The sequence below is a fragment of the Phoxinus phoxinus genome (genome assembly GCF_949152265.1).
Source record: "Phoxinus phoxinus genome assembly, chromosome: 6".
Taxonomy (NCBI): Eukaryota; Metazoa; Chordata; class Actinopteri; order Cypriniformes; family Leuciscidae; genus Phoxinus; species Phoxinus phoxinus.
Window position 1 is genome coordinate 9547006 of NC_136881.1, and position 14069 is coordinate 9561074.

A 14069-nucleotide genomic window follows, 5' to 3' on the forward strand; every position below is an offset into this window, starting at 1 on the left:
ACTTTACCAAGTAAAGTAACACATTACTTTTGAATTTACAACAAAACAAGTTACATTTTCAATTATGTAACGCAAGTTACTTTGCTTTCGCATTGATCTCACCTGTACAGGCGTTCAATTGCATTTCCTTCAGCCTGAGGCTTATTCATTTCTCATTTGCTGTGAATAGGCCTTTACATTTGCCAAAAGATTTTTTTTTTTTACTAAAAAACAAAGCAAGCCCAGCCCAGTGGAGAAAAAGTAATGCAAAAGGTAACTAAGTAATGCAACTACGGTAGTTACTTTATTAGGGAGTAACGCAATATTGTAACGCATTACTTTTAAAAGTAACTTTCCCCAACACTGACCATCACACATACAAAGGACAAGACCGACAAGTTTTAAACAAATGGCAGAGTATCATTTAATAATTCCAGATGTCAGGTATGGTACAGCACAGGAGGTCTGTTGTCATTGTTTTGATCGGACATTTTCACACCAGGCAGTTAGCATGAAATTTAAGCTAGTAGATGCTTTGTCAACTAAAGCATTTATGCTAAAAGTTATCAGTGAATAAATTGATGATTTTTGAATAAGTCAATCCAGTCAATTGCACTGGATTACTCTCCACTGAAACGAGAGAAACAAAACAAACAGTGCAAGATACATTTTTTCAAATAATGAGAAGAAAATCATGAAATCATTTCGTGTTCATCCTTTTTACCAGTGGTGTTTATCTGAACAGTCTCTACAGTTATGTTTGTGTGTACATTAGATTCAGTCTTTACATTTTGAACCTCCTGTCTAAAAATTAGACGCACATTATAGTCTCTAAACTTAACAGGGTGCCAAACACATCAAATACACAGAAATTGGCCTGTTTTGATGTTTGGTTCAGCCACAATTTCTCATTGAATTATTTTTCAATATTATTATTATGTATATAGAATATTGTTATATGACCACATGGGGGGAAAGGCAGTGTAATCTTCACAAGTCAAAACAAACTTGCATGTTTTAATAATGTTTTTACAAGAGAATGAAAAGTACATTTTAATGGCCATATGTCAACTCATAATTTTATTGTCAACTAAAGTGAGTGCTCTTCCTCTTGTGAATACAGTAGAACATGCACACATATGGGAATAACAGAAGTTTAAGAGTTTAAGTTCACAGCTTTGCAAAAGGGACAATGAAGATCCTCATAAAGAGAGAAACAAATATGAGCGATGGTGCAAGGTAAAACAATGGTTCCCGTTTGAGCTTTACTGTCAGTGCCGAGTTGTATCCCTGCCCAAGAATTTACGCTATTGGTTGAAACATGGCTGGGATTCTCCAACAATCAGAGCAGTGCCAGAGACGGAATCAACGTACGGATGGTTTATTTTGTCTATGCATGTTAAGATGGGGAAGGAGAAAATATTTTCAAGATAAAAAAAAAATGACACAAAATACAATGTCGTATATAAAGACATTTTGGGGGAAATAGTAAGGATAAAGGCTTTTCCTCTACATTAAGTATAATGAATTTGTGACTAATTCCCATCTCTGAATTGTGATAATGCCATATGCGTACAAAAAGTTCAACTAAATAATAAACAAAGAGCAACAAAGACATGTGCACGTGTATGATCAACAAATTGCACAGTTCTGATAGTGCACACTCATTAGTTACATTATATGATTATCAATAACCGATCAATCAATACTCCTTTTGGAATATTAACTGAATGACACCTAAGGCAAAATCGCCAGCTCATTTAAGAGCCGTCATCTGAGCAAATTTAAAGATGAAGCTTATTTAGGTATTTTACACCGGCCTGGTCAAAACCACTGTAAAGATACCTGATGGCACTAAAGGTAACAATGAGAACGGAGGCAGAAAGCTGAACTGAATGGAGATTCGCAAACAGTCAACAAAATTGATTAATCTGTCAATATTTGAGATTATCAGTACCAGCCACTTACTATCATTCCCTTGTTTCAGGTCCAAATTCTAACAGCCTTTTTAAAATGATAATAAACACGTCCTATTTTCAATCGTGTGTGGATTTTGAGTAAATACGTGTGTAATATGTCGTCATTAAGTCATCTATGTATATATCCACATTACATCAGCCACCCTGCTTTCCAGATATCGGCACCAGTTATCTGCCACTGAAAAACCCATTTCAGTTGAAAATTGCTCAACATGCCCAACTGTTTCCCAGTCGTCTGAAAGCTATGCGGAGGTCACAGTATTTAACATACACAGAGCAGTTTAGAAACAAGAAAAAAAATGTGGGTTTATGTCTTTTTTTTATGCACATGGCCAAAACAGATAGAAAATGATTACTTGTTTCATGCAGTTCATAACATCTGCATGAATTCAATGAATGGCATGGGGGAATTATCATGACTAGTGACTGACTGATGTTTATAACGATCAGGCTTATTAATCGTCCAATATTTGGTCATTTTGAGGCTATTGGCACTAGCTATTTGGCACACTGTTTATCATAAACATACAGTAAATGTTAATTCCTCGTGTGAGTAAAAATCCATTGACAGATTTGTCAAAGATCTGTGCCCATTTCGTGTTTTAAAAATATAAATATACAATGGATTCAAAAGTCCGAGGAGTCACAAAAGTCCAAAATAAATAATGCTTAGCAAAATTATATTACATAAAACTAATATGAAATATCTTGAAGCACAAGAGACTCATCAGGTTTTACACAAACATGTGGAGTTCATGCAGCTTGAGTCCTTCTGTCATTAAATTAAAAAAAGACAAACCAAAAACTAGACATTTTGATTTTCAGTTTTTTTTTTTTTCAATTCAACTTTTACTCAAATGTTAAATGGGCTATATGTAAAAACTTTCATGTATTAATCGCTTTTTTTATTGACAATGTATGAACAAAGTTAAAAACGAGACCTTCCCCCACTTTGTAAGTTAGTAAAGTAGATTTTTATGTGAAGGGCTCGGGGCGGAAAATCGAAAGGATGGGATGTTTCCGCGCGCTCCCGAGAGCCTCTCTTCAGAATGAGACATGAATTGAATGCTATTTAAAAATCTGTTGACGCGATGCTGGTGAATTGCAGAGCTTGTGCAAACATATCCACATCGCTATGAACGGGTGCTTTCTCAACTGCTGTTTTTTCACCGCTGTCATTTTTGTTGTGTTTATTAGTTTGTTATTGAGAGGAAAGCGCGCAGCACATAGGCTATTTACATATTCATCTAAACGTTGCTCTCAGCAGCGTGGACGGCGTCGGTGTGTTCAGTAAAAGAATATCACTGCTAAGGCATTTCCAAACTTCTTTTTATTTCTCAACAAAGAACAAAAAAGAACTCAATCTCAATTCAATCTTGTGTAGCCTACGTTACGTGTGCGCGAGTGCGAGCAGTAAGTTGCTGGCTGCAGTTCACTTAACGGCCACCGGTGTCGCTAATAACAAAGGTTTCTGAATTCTACATATAGCCCCTTTTAAGAAGGTAATTTGAAATTAAAAAGTTGAATTGAATTAGAAATATGTAACCATTTTACTTGGTGTTCTCGGACTTTTGGACCCCATACGTAGGCTATACCATCTACATCTGCATTCGACCATCAGCCACCTTGCTTTCTAGATTGGCAATCAGAAAACCCCCATTCCATTGACCACTAGAAATTATATGATGAATAGATTTGTACTGCTCCTTTATATTGATTTATCTTAACCCACTGTGCAAAACAAGTGCACCAAATCTGTTCAGCCATCTAACATACAAACAAAGGCTGTGCCAACAGGATGTTAGCATAAAAAAAAGTGAGTGTTTAAATTGTGCTTAAAAAGAAATACACATTTCATATTCAGTACAGATGAAAAATAATAACAATAAAAACATTATATATGCATTCAAGTGGTATTTCTATGGCTTTTTGTACAATACAACCTTTAGTGAAAATATACATCTACACATAATTCAAGTACAAATGTACAAAATTCTTTAAACTCATACCCTTTTCTTTAATTATGATACAGTTTAATACAGTTCATAAATACAGTTGAACATTCATACGTTTAGCATTCTGATTGGCAGCTGATGGGAAGTGGGAGTGGTTTTAAGTCAAGATGGCTCCTCCTCCTCATTGCTAGCACTCCTAAAACAAACCTGTAAATGATGAAGAACACAGTGACAATATATCAAATGCAGTGAAGCTTATACACGCTAATTAGTGACATTAGTTACAAACATTAGACACTTATACAAACATTAGTGTTTCTGATGTATAAAGTGGAGGTCACAGTCAAAAAAGTCCATTTCCAATAGTATAGGGATGCATGAAGCACCGCTCACACTGAAGTCACTTTCACATCAAGCAGCTTTCTCTTGGTAAACGCAGCAAATCCTCATTACCAACTTGAACCCATTGCGAAGTCTGCGTGGGGAAATCTTTCACCCATAAGCAACTGTGGATTCCTATCGAAATGACTGAAAATTTGTCATAAATTTGACCACAAACCCTCAACAATGTGATGTATGAAATATGATCATCTGCAAAGTGACTGACATAATAAGGCTAAACATAATGATGAACCAAAAATGTATGCTTGGGGGACCAAATATAGTTCCCTTTCGAAGGGAACTCAACAATACGTCATCGACGCTTTGGGGAACGCCTCAGGCGTGACAGGTGTCTGAAATCAAATATCAACTCACAGCAATCATGCTGACCGGCGACAGCCCGTGCATCATCAGCTTGAATGATGAGCGCGCAACCTGGATGTATAAAAAGGGCGCCTTGAAACCGTAACAACATCCTTTTCGTCTTCAGGGACTGTTTTGTCTGTCTTTGAATATCCTTTTGAAAATGAAACGTGCAGAGAAGAGGAATACTTTCCGCAAGTGTGCTGACCCGTGTCCCAGATACCTGACACCGGAAGATTCACATGATCTGTGCGTTTTCTGCCTGGGAGAAGAGCACGCGCGGGAAGTTCTCGAGGGAGCTTCCTGCGCGAACTGTGAGCGGTTTTCTCTGAAAACGCTCCGCTCTCGTCTGTCCCACTTCTCGAGGGAAGTGGGCACGGCTTCTGATCCCCACGGTTTCGGTCCCGCGCGGGCTGAGGCTCAGCGTCGCTTGACATCGTGGGGCTCTCAGAGGGAGCTGGCAGATCAGCTGGAGAGGGGCGTTAATATCGCGGATGATCTGTCAGCTGACGAGGGTGAGTTGCAGGTCGATGTAGACGTTCTGTCTCTTTCTGACGGATCTGCAACTGGTTCTCTTCGGGCCGGGCAGGAGTTGGCTGCTGATGAGGTTAGTTTTGTTGAGACTGAACCATCTCAGCCCTCTTGCCCAGTGTACGCTGAGTTGGTGGACGTTATGGGGCGCGCCACCAACAGACTGCAGCTTCAGTGGAGGCGCGTTCGGGAGGAACCTACTCGTGGTATTTTGGACGATCGGTTCCTCCCCACCCGTAAGCCACCGGCTCGGACGAGCCTTCCATTCCTTCCCGATCTCCACTCTGAGATTGAGAAGGCATGGAAGAACCCGTTCTCTGCGCGTCTCTTTCTTCATCAGCGGGCTAGTTTCGCTGCTGTGGAGGGGGCCGCAGAGCACGGGTATGTGTCGATGCCGCCAGTGGACGAGACGTTAGCCAACTATCTCGCCTCTGGTCGGTCATCGTCACTGGGAGCTCCGTCCCTGCCATCTAAGCCGCTCAAGACAACATCACGCTTGAATGGCAGGGCGTACACGGCAGCAGGTCAGGCAGGTGCGGTTCTGCACACCCTCGCGGTCCTTCAGGCTTACCAGGCCGACCTGCTGCGGGACCTCGATCAGGGGGCCGGCTTGTCCCCTGACGCGGTCGCAGAGCTGCGCCGCACCACGGATTTGGCTCTCCGGGCCACCAAGCAGTCAGCTGTTTCCATCGGTCGTTCGATGGCGGCTATGGTGGCCACGGAGAGGCATCTGTGGCTCAACCAGGCTGACATCGGGGAGAAAGAAAAAACCTTTCTCCTTGATTCGCCGGTTTCGCCTTCCGAGCTTTTTGGACCCTCCGTCGAGACGGTGGTCGATAAGTTCAGGGAGGCGAGGGCGCGCTCTGCGGCGTTTAAGAGCTGTATACCGCGGAGGTCCTCGGCCCAGCCCAGGCAGGCGGGAGGGCCTGGTCCGTCGTGGTCTGAGGATCACAGACAGACTCAGAGGGCCAGTGTCGCTTCCCGTGCACCCCCTCCTCCGGCGAGAGGGAGCAGGGCGCGCAGGAGGCGTAACTCCCGCGGGAGGCAGGATCTCAGGGATGTGATCCAGAGGAAACATTCTCAGACGGAACGTTGAGAACATAACATCCCTGGGTCTTGTCTCCCTAAACACCATCACTCCCAGGCTCCTCCTACATCAGGCCTGGGGCGGGGCCAATGATGAATTCAAGAATTTTCTGATGGCCCGCTTCAGCTTGGGTGATAGGAGCGCCTTCCCTGAAAAAGAGGCTACTGAGTCCTGGCGTGCTTCATTCCGCACGCTTCAGGTGTTGTTGAGTGAAAAATTTTTGTGCACTATAACATTTCTTCTCTTCTTTTTCAGAACTCGTCTCCTGTACAGAGCCTGGGACATGTTTTTGTAACCAAACAAAAGGTATGTAAAAATTGTAAGCTGAGCTTCCCCCACACACTGTGGTTGCCAGGTTACAGGCCTCACCAGGCCTTCCTGGTTATGAGCATCCACATGTCAGGTTACAGGCCTCATACGGCCTTCCTGAATGTGGGCTCCCACATATTGTGGTTATCAGGTTACAGGCCTCACCCGGCCTTCCTGGTTATGAGCCCCCACACACTGTGGTCGCCAGGTTACAGGCCTCACCAGGCCTTCCTGGTTATGAGTTTCCACATGTCAGGTTACAGGCCTCACCCGGCCTTCCTGAAAGTGAGTTCCCACATACTGTGGTCACCAGGTTTCAGGTCCCACAGGCCTTCCTGAGTATGAGCTCCCACATTTAGTGGTCACTAGGCTTCAGGCCTCCTAGAATCGGCCTTCCTGGTTATGAGTTTTCACATGTCAGGTTGCAGGCTTCACCAAGCCTTCCTGAGTGTGAACTCCCACTTACTGTGGTCGTTGGTGTATAGGCCTCACTGGTTGTGAGCTATATCCACATGTCAGGTCGCAGGCCTCATCAGGCCTTCCTGAATGTGAGCTCCCACGCATTGTGACTATCAGGTTACAGGCCTCATCTGGCCTTCCTGATCATGGGTTCCCACATGCTGTGGTTGCTAGGTTACAGGCCTCACCGGCCTTCCTGGTTACGAGCTCCCACATTCTATGGTCGTCAGGTCACAGGCCTCACTAGGCCTTCCTGAATATAGAGTGATGAAGTACATGCACCTCAACTTCATTAAACCCATGCTTATGGTAAGTCACACGACTGAACATCTTGTGTACTTTCTAAAATCCATTGTTTATGGTAAGGGTCATGCGCTGTATGCTTCGGTCCCTTTTTTACATGACTCAGACTCCGGCTCTCCACCTTGGGTCTCTCTCTAGATGTGTCTTCTGTCACAATGTATTATGACAGGCACCTTACTTTCAAGCTATCTCCCACATTCTGTGGTTACAGGCCTCATTAGGCCTTTCTGAAGGTAGCCCCACATTGTGTGGCTGTCAGGTTATAGGCCTCTCCGGCCTTCCTGAATATGAGCTCCCACTTTCTGTGGTCACCAGGTTTTAGGCCTCACAGGCCTTCCTGAGTATGAGCTCCCACATACTGTGGTTGCCAGGTTAGAGGCCTCACCAGGCCTTCCTGGATTCAGAATGGCTAAGCACACGCACTTTCGTTTCGTGTACTTTCTAAAAATCCATATTTATGGTAAGGGTTATGCGCTGTCCGCTTCATTCCCTTTTTTACATGACTTAGACTCCGGTTCTCCACCTTGGGTCTCACTCTAGATGCGTCTTCTGTCACAATGTATTATGACAGGCGCCTCATTTTCAAGCTATCTCCCACATTCTGTGGTTACAGGCCTCATTAGGCCTTTCTGAAGGTAGCCCCACATGGGGTGGCTGTCAGGTTATAAGCCTCTCCGGCCTTCCTGAATATGAGCTCCCACTTTCTGTGGTCGCCAGGTTTTAAGCCTCACAGGCCTTCCTGGGTATGAGCTCCCACATACTGTGGTTGCCAGGTTAGAGGCCTCACCAGGCCTTCCTGGATTCGGAATGGCTAAGTACACGCACTTTCGTTTCGTGTACTTTCTAAAAATCCATATTTTAGGGTTATGCGCTGCCCGCTTCATTCCCTTTCTTACATGACTCAGACTCCGGTTCTCCACCTTGGGTCTCACTCTAGATGCGTCTTCTGTCACAATGTATTATGACAGGCGCCTCATTTTCAAAGCTATCTCCCACGTTCTGTGGTTACAGGCCTCATTAGGCCTTTCTGAAGGTAGCCCCACATTGTGTGACTGTTAGGTTACAGGCCTCTCCGGCCTTCCTGAATATGAGCTCCCACTTTCTGTGGTCGCCAGGTTTTAGGCCTCACAGGCCTTCCTGAGTATGAGCTCCCACATACTGTGGTTGCCAGGTTAGAGGCCTCACCAGGCCTCCCTGGATTCGGAATGGCTAAGCACACGCACTTTCGTTTCGTGTACTTTCTAAAAATCCATTTTTTAGGGTTATGCGCTGCCCGCTTCATTCCCTTTCTTACATGACTCAGACTCCGGTTCTCCACCTTGGGTCTCACTCTAGATGCGTCTTCTGTCACATTGTATTATGACAGGCGCCTCACTTTCAAGCTATCTCCCACATTCTGTGGTTACAGGCCTCATTAGGCCTTTCTGTAGGTAGCTCCATGAGTATGCGCTCCCACAGGAATCTGTGGTCGCCAGGTTTCAGGCCTCACCGGCCTTCCCGATATGAGCTCTCACATTCTGGAGCTCCCCACATGAGGAGATCATCAGGTCTTAGGCCTCAGTATACCTTCCTGGTTTGAACCCTCTCTTACGTCCCCAGTGTTCGGAGCGAGCACTGGGTAGACCCGTGGATCGAGTGGACAACGTTCGTCATTGCGAAATATAGTCACACTCTCCATGAGATCCCGTCTCTGTGGTCCGTGACTGAATGGTTTCTGCCAGCTTCGCAGGCCTTCGGTTTTTGGATGCCTTATCCAAGGCAACTTCCAGAGGTTCTGTCTCGGACAGACAGGCAATGGCCATACTGTGTGTCTTAGTTTAGATCACCAGGTCAGCCTGGAGGCATTTCAGGAGGCATGCTCTCCTGAATAGTGACTGGCTGGGAGTCCCTTGGGTCCCCTAGCCACACTCCCTAGAATTGACCCCGTCTTTTTGGAAGTTGTGGTTTTAAGCCTTTGAGCTGGCCCAGATTTACCCCACATTAACTATGTGTTGGCAGTTCTTGGTTCATTAGCTTGGGCTATGACCGGTAGGGAGTGCTGTCACTGACAGCCCGATATGACCTAAGGGTGAGTGGTCCCAGTGTTCTCTGAACTTTTTGGTTTTGACAGTTGTCACTGCCTTTGGGCATGCACTCCCCTCAGCATGGCGGAGTGGGTATTTCGTTCCCCAAAGCGTCGATGACGTATTGTTGAGTTCCCTTCGAAAGGGAACGTCTCAGGTTACAACTGTAACCTATGTTCCCTGAGAACAGGGAACGAGACAATACGTCTCCCTGCCATGCCTCGGGGCCTGCCTGCAACAGTCCCTGAAGACGATAGGATGTTGTTACGGTTTCAAGGCGCCCTTTTTATACATCCAGGTTGCGCGCTCATCATTCAAGCTGATGATGCACGGGCTGTCGCCGGTCAGCATGATTGCTGTGAGTTGATATTTGATTTCAGACACCTGTCACGCCTGAGGCGTTCCCCAAAGCGTCGATGACGTATTGTCTCGTTCCCTGTTCTCAGGGAACATAGGTTACAGTTGTAACCTGAGACGTTTTATTGAAATAATTTACCAAAACAACCTATATGTACTGATAAATAACTTTTGAAGAATTTTGTATAAATTTAGCAACATATTAACCAAGAATCAGTATGTTAATCTTATACTGTATCAACCTTATTATGTAATTTTTCTTCATTATGAATTTTAATTTCAGACCAATTTTGAATCACTTTAGAAATGTCTTGCCATCTAATGCAAACAGTGCAGTTGTAATCACTAGATTGCTTTCAGTTTTCATTAGTTTGTAATTTGCATTGAGTGTGTAATCATGTCATAACATCTCTTACTTTGTATTTGAACTTTTTGTAAAATGTATGTTAGAAGACAAATGTTTTATAATGTTTTTATCATGTTTTTTAAAGCTACACTGTGTAGGAATTACTCCCATCTAGCGGTTAAATTGTATATGACTACCAACTGAATATTACTTTCTAGCCCCTCCCATTCCGAGGGCGTTTTAACTCATACGGTGGCCATATTATTACAAATCTCCCGGCAGTCGCTAGTAATCTCCCCCTCGCATTCGTCACGGTGCCACTGAGTGTAAAAACGTGAAAGGCGAAGCTTGAATTACCAGGTATGTCCCTCTTTGGCTAATGTATTTTCAAGATGGAGGCGCAACATGGCTTCCGCCATTCGAGCAGCTCACCCGTATTTATTATAAACAGCAGATTCTGCGCTTACGAGAATACTTGATTAGTTGGTAGAAGTAATTATACATTAATGAGCACATATCATTTTGAAAGAACAAAGTGGTTTTTGCTAAGAATCAACTTAAAAAATGACACAGTGTAGCTTTAAATTATTTGTAACCAATGATAGATTTTTCAACTCAGAGCAAACACTGCACAGTTAAAAGTTTGAACTGGAATCAGCTGTCATTTAACCAACAAATAAGTGGTAAACAGCATAAATTCAAATGTCTAGTAATTTACTAATCAGCTTTGAGGGTTGCATTACTCTGGTTATAGTTAGTCAGAGTAAACACACACAGATAGTCTGGATTTTCATATTGCAGGGTTTAAAGTCAACATGAAATCAATATATATCACTTTTTTATACACAGGTGAAACTCGAAAAAAAAATATATTGTGCAAAAGTTAATTTATTTCAGTAATTCAACTTAGAAGGTGAAACTAATATATTCTATATATATATATATATATTCTAATATTCTAATTTTGAATTTGGTGTTTTCATAAGCTGTAAGCCATAATCATCAAAATTATAAAAAAATAAAGGCTTGAAATATCTCACTTTGCATGTAATGAGTCTATATAATATATTAGTTTCACCTTTTAAGTTGAATTACTGAAATAAATGAACTTTTGAACGATATTAAACATTTTCGAGTTTCACCTGTACGTATGTATGTATATATATATATATATATATATATATATATATATATATATATATACACATACACACATATATAGTACAACATGTAAACCAAAATAAATACATTCAGCCCTGCAGTATGAACATAGAGATAGAAATGAGAAGTCTGGCCATGCAGAGATGGTTTTAACATTCAAGATCATAAATGGCAAACAAAAACGTTTTGTCCAAAAAAACGAAAGATGAAGGTGGGAAAATCTGTTTGGAAAGAGCCAGAAAATACCTCAAGCCCCACCCCCTCTGACCACAGCGGGCGGCACGCTAGAACTTGCCTCTCGTCGGAATAACCGGTAGAAGAATCCTCGCTTGGGCGGTGGATTTGGCCTGTTTACATCCAGATCAGAACACAGTGCTCCATCCATCTCGAACACATTAATCTCCTTAAAGCACTCCATCTCAATCATCTGAAATTATGGACACACACACACACACGTGTACTACTGTACACACTTAAAACGTTCCACGCCAGTCCTCTATTTCACATCCTGGCCGCATTTACATCTAGGATTTTCAATAATTCAATGGTCTATCGTGAATTTCTAGATGAAAATTGTATTGCTCAGAAGTCACTTTTTTAGTGACTTAATGGAGTTGTCTCATTTAACTTTATCTCAGATGTTTTGCCTAAATATCCTAAGAATATCCAGACTACATACTGCAAGAGTGTATAAAATTGTTTTAAAAGTTATACAATTATATTTTAAATAACAGCAAAGACATTTAGAATCTTACAAGATTTGTATTTTATATCAATGCTGTTCTTTTGAACTTTCTATTCATTAAAGAATCCTGGAATTTTTTTTTTCATCATGGATTCCACAAAAATATAAAGTAGCACAACTGTTTTCAACATTGATAACAATAAGAAATGTTTCTTCAGCACCAAATCAGCATTTTAGAAAATGATTGTGACACTGAAGACTGGAGTACGGTAATGATGCTGGAAATTCAGTTTTGCCATCACAGGAATAAATTACATAAAATATTATAGATCTTAAAATAGATAATTGTATAAAATAGATGGGGATTTCATTTCACCAAGTTAAATTTTTGTTGTATTTTTGATTAAATAAATGCAGCTTTGGTGAACATAAAAAATCAAACAAACGTTTGAATGTAATGTATGGACATGTTGAGAGTGCTGTACCTCATTTTGCCATGGGATGGAGACACTTCCTGTTACAAACTTGTGGTAGAAGTCATCATCTGTAGGGTCCAGATTTACACCTTTGACTGTAGAAAACTGCTCTATGTCCAGAACATCCTTGCAGTACACCGCACGTGGCTAAAAAGAAAAAAGCATATATGACAAACATTCATCTGGAAATCCTATATGTTTAGTCTAACAGGTGATCATGAGTCAAGCAGATAAAAACATGAAAACAGCCGATCAATAACTCACGTCAGGACAGAACGGCGGGTCTAGCACGTTGGCTTCCAATCGCTTGAAATTGATGTTGCGGAAAATGGGATGCAGTTTGACTTCGGCCGCTCCATTACCTCGACACCCCAACCGCTCCTTTGGATCTTTACATAACAACTGTGGAGCCCAGGAAAAGAGAGGGAAAGTGCTGTCAGAAACAGGAACTGAGTCAGGGAGGGGAAGAAGTAAGGCTGACACAGAAGAGGAGATATCCCAGTGGAAGTAAAACTGACCTCGAGGTCACAGTCTTCCATGACACCGTGAGAGAGGACTAAACAACACACACTCCTCCACTACTATGCATGAACTCCTTTTCATGTAGAAAATCTTACATATTACAGCCGACATTCAAAATGTAATCTTATTTCTGACCAATAAACATGTCCATGATAAAGAAAAGGACACAAGTCTTTATACACCAATAGTTAGTTCACGATTCTCCTACGATTCTGAACAGACAACTAAAACAAAATAACATGTAATGTACTAGAGGTTCTGGCAAAATTATAATAGCTGTAGTCTATTTAAAATGTTAATTAATCTGAATGAATTATTTAAAATAATCGGTTTGAATGAATGATTTAATGACTCACTCATAAATACTTCACTTGTTTCATTAGCTACTGGATGAATCAGCGTTCAATGACAAATACATTTTTTAACAGTCACTTGTCGCCACCTACTGGAATAATGTTGTAATCGATACAATCGTTATTTGAAGCGCTATCTTACTTTAAAAAGGTTATTTTGCTCTATTTTGATCGCAACCATCAGTGTTTGTATCCGAACCGAACAATAAACTTTTATCCCAGTTCTTTTGTGATAATATGAATATTTTTAGCACAGAAATAGCGATACTGTGTGGTTGAAAAGACTGTTTGTGAAGCGGTTTCATACATGACATCTGCTCTCTCAAAGGTTTAATAAACAGGCTAACCGTTGTCATTTAGGAGTGAGCGAGGGAGTTTGAATCGAGATTGCGATCTTTTAACGATTAATTCATTGTGCAGCTCTAGTGCTCATGTTGCTTTAAAAAATGTTATAGCATTTTCGATAAAAGTTTATATTTAATGACTAAAATGTAATGTAGTGCAGTGTTGTTTTCATTAACTAAAACTTAAAGATGAAAATAGAATAAAAATAAAAATATTAGATGAAAAAAACCTGAAATAAAAATAAATGAAAGATAAATAGGTATATTAAAAACATAAAAATGACACAAGAACATCACCTAAACCAAAATAAAAACTTAAATATAGAAATAAAAACCAATTCATAATAATACTATAATAGTATATAAATAATACAAAAATTACACTGATGTGGTGTAGTCAAGCAAAATAACATTTG

The 14069-nt window shown here is 41.4% G+C and overlaps 1 protein-coding gene across 6 annotated transcripts in view; it reads right to left on the reverse strand.

The window, feature by feature from the left end:
• Nucleotides 1-382: 382 nt before the first annotated feature.
• grk4 (G protein-coupled receptor kinase 4) overlaps nucleotides 383-14069 on the reverse strand; it is a 41317-nt gene continuing 27630 nt past the window's right edge. For 2 of the 6 annotated variants that reach the window (XM_079616380.1, XM_079616378.1), the window contains 4 exons: nucleotides 12699-12836; nucleotides 12444-12581; nucleotides 11520-11700; nucleotides 383-4120 (listed from right to left, as the gene is read on the reverse strand). In XM_079616380.1, coding sequence (XP_079472506.1) covers nucleotides 11521-11700; nucleotides 12444-12581; nucleotides 12699-12836 — 456 coding nt within the window. In that variant the 3' untranslated portion in view covers nucleotides 383-4120; nucleotide 11520. The remainder of the gene's footprint in view (nucleotides 4121-11519; nucleotides 11701-12443; nucleotides 12582-12698; nucleotides 12837-14069) is intronic. The other 4 variants (XM_079616381.1, XM_079616383.1, XM_079616379.1 and 1 more) reach the window with 3 other exon arrangements.